Source organism: Triticum dicoccoides, chromosome 2B (genome assembly GCF_002162155.2).
Source record: "Triticum dicoccoides isolate Atlit2015 ecotype Zavitan chromosome 2B, WEW_v2.0, whole genome shotgun sequence".
NCBI lineage: Eukaryota > Viridiplantae > Streptophyta > Magnoliopsida > Poales > Poaceae > Triticum > Triticum dicoccoides.
This window is the reverse complement of record NC_041383.1, coordinates 425,253,350-425,260,902: the sequence shown is the minus strand read 5'-3', so window position 1 is coordinate 425,260,902 and position 7,553 is coordinate 425,253,350. Positions and strand designations below refer to the sequence as shown.

At 52.4% G+C, this 7,553-nt stretch overlaps 1 protein-coding gene across 1 annotated transcript; it reads left to right on the top strand.

Moving 5' to 3' along the window:
• Positions 1 to 464: 464 nt before the first annotated feature.
• Positions 465 to 2,706, top strand: LOC119364031 (exocyst complex component EXO70H1-like). The gene has a single exon (XM_037629430.1). It carries the CDS (start codon positions 589 to 591, stop codon positions 2,419 to 2,421), a length of 1,833 nt encoding a protein of 610 aa, XP_037485327.1. The 5' UTR covers positions 465 to 588; the 3' UTR covers positions 2,422 to 2,706.
• The last annotated feature ends 4,847 nt before the right edge of the window (positions 2,707 to 7,553 follow it).

The following is a 7,553-nucleotide window of genomic DNA, read 5'->3' as shown; positions in this document are numbered from 1 at the left end:
TTTGTCTCTTGTATTGAGGGCGTGGGTTGTATTTAGGCCTTGGAAGGTTGGAAGCAGCTTCGAGGAGGCTGTGCGATGCGATCAATTTACGCGTTGCTCTCTTGTAAATGCCGTGTAGCGCCGGCAACAAAAGCGTACTACCTGGCCCTCGTAGGAGTATTTGGGTGGAGAGACCAGCTTACGCCGCAGTCCAATCTCCACATCATTAACTCCAAATTAGCTAATAGTCCAAATCGGAGTAGTACACTACTATTTCATCACGCTGTTTCCCCGCGTGCCATACTCTATTCGAATGCACGGCCGCAACGCGCCTGTGCCCATCCTCGTGAGGCAGGCTGACGCACGCGGGCCGCCGAGGTGTCACGTTTGACCGACATTTCCGATGGAGGAATGCCGAGTCGTCCGTCCGTCTATAAGTACCCCCTGCCGGCCATCCTATCCTCTTAATAACAAACTCCGCCTCGCCTCCTCCTTGCAAACCAAGGCACCGCTCAGCTAGCTACCTCTGCCGCTAAGCAACGTACGGTCTCTTTCTCTCCCACACGCATCGCCCGCCCATCGAGCGTCGGTTGTCCGCTGCAACCAACGATGACGCGCGCCGGCGGCCGGAGCCCCCTGGCCCCTCGTCGCACGCTCCCGGCCACCGTCGTCGACGACACGGTGGCGGCCGCCGCCATCCTGCTCGACAAGTGGCACCCGGACGAGGACTCCTTCGGCAGCTCGCTCTTCCTCGACTCCACCCCGGACGAGGTCGACGCCTTCCTGCGCGCCGCCAAGGACCTCCACCGCGCCATGCTCTTCTACGCCTCGGGAGTCGCCACCACCGCCGACGCCCTCCACGCCGGGGGCCATGGCCTCATCCACGCGCAGGAGCTTCTCGACACGGCCATGCGGAGGCTCCAGCGCGAGCTCCAGCTACTCCTCACCTCCCTCCCCGCCGTCCTCCGCTTCCGCCAAGATGATGATGATGGTGAGGTTGATGATGACCACGAGCAAGACGATGACCAAAGCCTGATGGACACCTGCGCTCACCTTCGCGTGGTCGCGGAGGCCATGATGGCCGCCGGGTACGGCAAGGAGTGCGTGTCCATCTTCAAGGCGCGCCGTCGCACGGCGGTCACCGCCAACCTGCAGCGCCTGCACGGCTTCTCGCTGTCCCCGCAGCACGCGCAGGTCCATAAGCTCTCCTGGGAGCAGGTCGACGCCAAGATACAGTCCTGGCTCGCCGGCGCGCGCGTCGCCTTCACGTCCGTCTTCTCCGCCGAGCGGGAGCTCTGCGACCGCGTCTTCATCGGCGACAACGAGGGCGTCGGCGACGCGGTGTTCGGAGCCATCGCGGACGATCACGCCACCAACATCCTAGCGGTCGCCGAGGCTGCCGTCGGGCGGGCACGGCGCGCGCCGGAGCGGCTGTTCCGCGTGCTCGACGTCCACGACGCGCTCACCGAAACCATACTCCCGGCCATCGTCTCCGCGTTCGGGGAAAAGTCGGAGGTCACTTCCCGCGCCGCCACCCTCGTGACGACCAAGGTCAGCGAGGCGGTCCGGAGCATGGTGGCCAGCTTCGAGGCAGCCATCGAGAAAGAGCCGTCCAAGGGCACGGTGCCCGGCGGCGCAGTGCACCCGCTCACCCGCTACGTCATGAACTACCTCAGCTTCCTCGCCGACTACGAGAACGCGCTGGCTCACATATACTTCTACCAACAAGGAGTCGGGGTAGGAGCAGACCAGTTCACGGACACGTCATCCCTCGCCTCTGGCAGCATGGGCTCGTCGTCGGATCTCTCGTCGTCGTCGTCTTCCTCGCCGGCGTTGAGCGTGTGGTCGAACCCCATCGGTTGGCTCGTGCATGTGCTGCTACGGAAGCTGGACGCGAAGGCCGGGAGCTACCGGGAACCGGCGCTGAGCTACTTGTTCCTGGCGAACAACACGCACTACGTGGCCAAGAAGGTGGGCGGCGGCACGAAGCTGGAGCGGATCCTCGGGGAGGAGTGGGCGGAGGCGCAGATGGCCAAGGCGCGCGGGTACGTTGACGTGTACGTGCGCGCGGCGTGGGGGAGCAAGGTGCTTCGCGGCGGCGCGGTGGAGGAGGCGGTGGTGCAGATGGTGGCGATGCAAGAGAAGTGGGTGGCGGCAGACGACGAGATGGGGGAGGCGCTGAGAGCGGCGGCCAAGGAGGCCGTGGTGCCCATGTACAGGCTCTTCTACCGGCGGCAGGGCGCTGTGGCCAGACTGACGCCGGGGGACGTGATCACCATGATAGACGAGCTGTTCGGCGGGCGGAATGCGGGAGCAGGTGACGAGAGCGTCGCCGCAGCTGGTCGCCGGCGGTCGTCACAGCAGCAGCAGCAGCACCAAGAGGTTCCGGTCGAAATCAAAAATGGGAATACAAGGAGACAGCGCGTCACTATCACTGATTAAGTTAGAACTCCGCTAGGTAGCCAGCTTCAGGATATGAATATGATACTACATACATATCTCTGGTGCTGTGCGTGTTGTAGAAAAGATTGAATATGATACTAACCAATCCTCAGTCATACTAGCATTCTTTTGTGATGTTTGAGCTTTTGTTGTTGTGAGATCCACTTGGAACCTGTACGGAGCAACGAAGAAGACGTATATGGATTTGAAATGCATCGAAGTCTGTATGTAAGTGTGTGTATTAGATTTGGCTCAATATAACTTTGTCTCTTTTTTTTTCGAACAGCACATCAAGTTTTGGTTTGAAATAATAGGGTCCTTTTACCCTGCAAGAAAATTTGATTTAGAATTTTGTAGATGTTAGATAGTGTATATATTCTGTATATTTACGGAACTTTTTCTCTCGAAAATTTATAATATTACATGTATGTGGGCATTTGTGATTGTATTGTGTTAAGAAGAAACTGGGCGTGTATAGAGAGCACAGTAAAATCCCAAAAATGCTAGACATACAAAGATTTACAGGCTCCTTTCATCTAACAACCAACCACATGAGGATTGGCAAGGCCCAGTCTACCCAGTGGAGAACACCTTACGCGACTTATCGTTCTATAATCGTCAAAGATGACACTGAATGCCTTGGTTTGAATAAGCATGTCCATTAATTGTGAGTATACAGCGCATTCCACCACATTTTTTTATGCGTGGAGTAACTCGTTTTCTCCAGCCATCTAATTACGCACAAACGGAAAGGTGGTGAAACCGTTCGGTGCCAAATGCCAACAGAGAGTAAGTCTGTCCAACATGTGTAAATCGGCACTTGACAATGTCATCATCGGATGCCAGCTAAAACTGTTACGAAAATCAGCAAATGTAACTATGTAAGCCCAACTGATATCTTGTTTGATAAACATCATATTAGTAGATATACCTCCCAATTGTTGAGCAAATGAGAGCAAATTTCACCTTTTTTTCGAGAGTACGACTCAGGAGTCCTGAATTAAGGGGTCCTCGGGCCGCCGGCCCATTTGCGTATGGGCCGAACTGATGGGCCACTATGGGGCCAAGTTGGAGTGTGGATCCTTAGCCGGACAGGAGATCTTCGGAGTCATGGTTGCCCTCTAAGTCAAGGGTTAGCGTGATCTTTCCACCATTATAACCGATCGCATGTAACCCTAACCCTATTGGTGTCTATATAAATCAAGGGGTTTTAATCTTTAGGGCCAGAGCAACATCCATCACCCCATCAACCTAGGGTTTAGCTGGCCTGATCTCGTGGTAAATCCACTCTATAACCATACCATACACATCAAATACACTCAAGCAGGACGTAGGGCTTTACCTCTTCGAGAGGGCCCGAACCTGGGTAAATACCGTGTTCTTCGTCCCTTGTTCCCCATTGATCCTAGATCCACAGCTCGGGACCCCCTACCCGAGATCCGCCGGTTTTGACACCGAAATTGGTGCTTTCATTGAGAGTTCCGCTGCGGATCGCCAAAGGATCGATGGCCCACCTATTCGTTGGAAACCCCGCTAGTGCCAGGGACATCTTCGTCCCCGGCCAGATCTTTACGTTCGGCAGCATCACTTTTCGCGTCAACCTCACCGGTCGTTTGAACCCGGTTGAAAACCTCACCGCCGATCACGAAGCCGGCCACCGGAACTTGGAGTCCGGCGCCGGCCCCGACGAAGCCCCACTTCCGAAGAACCCGCTGAGCCCGACGCCTTGACCTCGGATTCGGTGGATGTAAAGGGAGCCGACGCAATCCGGAGTCTGGCCTTAAAGCCATCAAAGTATCTGAAGAACATCCGACCAAACATCTAGGAGGCATGGCTGCGACGGGGACCTCTTCAGTAAACAACCCGTTGGATCGATTCCGAGCTATGGGAATCTCCGTCAGTAGGCCTACGACCTACAACCAGATCGGGCTTAAACCTGACAACAGGGAGATCCACATCCCTCCCATCACTCACCTCGTCGCTACCATTGAAGAAAGGACGGAGGGATCACGATCTCCGAAGCTCATGACAGTATACACCCGGGTCTCTAGCCCGGAGACGGACACCCGACAAGATAAGAGTTCGGACTCAGCCTATGATACATGATCTGACCTTGAGTCGGCCCAACCACGTACATGCGTACGTCCAAACACTGCGCTATTAGATCCGGACATAGCCCAGGCACAGCTCGTCGTTGCCGACGACCAAGACTCACAGAAGACGGGATTGCCAAAAAAACTCCCACCCACCTCCCACGCCGAATATTGTTCGGATGCGGGAAGACCAGACGTATGGGACCTGATGTACGTCAAGCATCAGCCCGAAGAAATGGTCCATCATTACTGGGCCAGATTTCTCTTGGTTAAAAAACAAGATAATGGACTGTCGGGACGAAGAAATAAGTGAAGCCTTTCGGTTCAACTGCCGGGACGCAGGGATCTTAAATGCCCTCGCCCGCCACCGCGTGCAAAACTTCGCTGAATTATCGGACATGGTACGCAAATATTGCACCATGGAAAGCACCTGGAGGTTACAACAAATGCGCAAGGAGTCAGTCCCTGCCCGGCAGCCCAGGAAAGCCCAAGCAAAGCGAGCATATGCAAGAGGATCGCCCGAGCACGAGCCCGCCGAAAAGAAAAATTGTTGGGGAACGCGGTAATTTCAAAAAAATTCCTACGATCACGCAAGATCTATCTAGGTGATGCATAGCAACGAAAGGGGAGAGTGTGTCCACATACCCTCGTAGACGGAAAGCGGAAGCGTTTCAATAACGCGGTTGATGTAGTCGAAGTTCTTCGCGATCCAACCGATCAAGTACCAAATGCACGGCACTCCGCTTCAGCACACGTTCAGCTCGATGACGTCCCTCGTTCTCTTGATCCAAATGAGGACGAGGGTGAGTTCTGTCAGTACGACGGCATGGCGACGGTGATGATGATGTTACCGACGCATGGCTTTGCCTAAGCACTATGATGGTATGATCGAGGTGTGTAACTCTGGAGGGGGGCACCGCACACGGTTGGGAGAGAAACTTGTGTGTTCTAGGGTGCCCCCTGCCCCCATATATAAAGGAGCAAGGGAAGGCCGGCCGGCCCTCCTAGACGCGCCCCAACAAGGGGAGTCCTACTAGGACTACCACTCCTAGTAGGATTCCACCAAGAGGGAGAGAGGGGGAAGGAAGGAGAGGGAGAGGGAGTAGGAAAGGGGGGGGCACCGCCCCCCTTCCCTTGTCCTATTCGGACTCCAAGGGGGAGGGCTGCCCTGGCCTCCCTCCTCTCTCTCCACTAAGGCCCATGGTGGCTCATTAATTCCCGGCGGGGGGTTCCAGTAACCCTTCGACACTCTGGTTTTATCCGAAACTTCTCCGGAACACTTCCGGTGTACGAATATAGTCGTCCAATATATCAATCTTTATGTCTTGACCATTTCGAGACTCCTCGTCACGTCCGTGATCTCATCTGGGACTCCGAACAAACTTCGGTCATCAAAAACACATAACTCATAATACATATCGTCATCGAACGTAAAGCGTGGGGACCCTACGTGTTCGAGAACTATGTAGACATGACCGCATCTCCTCTCAATAACCAATAGCGGAACCTGGAAGCTCATATTGGTTCATACATGTTCTATGAAGAACTTTATCGGTCAAACCGCATAACAACATACGTCGTTCCTTTTGTCATCGGTATGTTACTTGCCCGAGATTCGACCGTCGGTATCATCATACCTAGTTCAATCTCGTTACCGGCAAGTCTCTTTTACTCATTCCGTAATACTTCATCCCGCAACTAACGCATTAGTCACAATGCTTGCAAGGCTTATAGTGATGAGTATTACCGAGAGGGCCCAGAGATACCTCTCTGAAACACGGAGTGACAAATCCTAGTCTCGATCTATGCCAACCCAACAAACACCTTCAGTGACACCTGTAGAGCACCTTTGTAATCACCCATTTACGTTGTGATGTTTGGTAGCACACAAAGTGTTCCTCCAGTATTCGGGAGTTGCATAATCTCGTAGTCTGAGGAACATGTATAAGTCATGAAGAAAGAAGTAGCAATGAAACTGTAATGATCATAATGCTAAGCTAACGGATGGGTCATGTCCATGACATCATTCTCCTAATGATGTGATCTCGTTCATCAAATGACAACACATGTCTATGGTTAGGAAACTTAGCCATCTTTTATTAATGAGCTAGTCTAGTAGAGGCATACTATGGACAATATATTTTGTCTATGTATTCACACATGTACTAAGTTTCCGGTTGATACAATTCTAGCATGAATAATAAACATTTATCATGAAATAAGGAAATAAATAATAACCTTATTATTGCCTCTAGGACATATTTCCTTCAGTCTCCCACTTGCACTAGAGTCAATAATATAGATTACATAGTAATGATTCTAAGACCCATGGAGCTTTGGTGCTGATCATGTTTTGCTCGTGGAAGAGGCTTAGTCAACGGGTCTGCAACATTCAGATCCGTATGTATCTTGCAAATCTTTATGTCCCCTTCCGACACTTGATAACAGATGGAATTGAAGCGTCTATTGATGTGCTTGGTTCTCTTGTGAATTCTGGATTCCTTTGCCAAGGCAATTGCACCAGTATTGTCACAATAGATTTTCATTGGACCCAATGCACTAGGTATGACACCTAGATCGGATATGAACTCCTTCATCCAAACTCCTTCATTTGGTGCTTCCGAAGCAGCAATGTACTCCGCTTCACACGTAGATCCTGCCACGATGCTCTGCTTGGAACTGCACCAACTGACAGCTCCTCCATTCAATAAAAATACGTATCCGGTTTGCGACTTAGAGTCATCCGGATCAGTGTCAAAGCTTGCATCGACGTAACCGTTTACGACGAGCTCTTTTTCACCTCCATAAACAAGAAACATATCGTTAGTCCTTTTCAAGTATTTCAGGATGTTCTTGACCGATGTCCAGTGCTCCACTCCGGGATTACTTTGATACCTCCTTGCTATGCTTATAGCAAGGCACACATCAGGTCTGGTACACAACATTGCATACATGATAGAATCTATGGCTGAAGCATAGGGAATGATTTTCATTTTCTCTCTATCTTCTGCAGTGGTCGGGCATTGAGTTTGACTCAAC

Bases quoted from the DNA above. Each gene is read 5' to 3' on its own strand.
- LOC119364031 (XM_037629430.1), top strand. From the start codon at position 589: ATGACGCGCGCCGGCGGCCGGAGCCCCCTGGCCCCTCGTCGCACGCTC.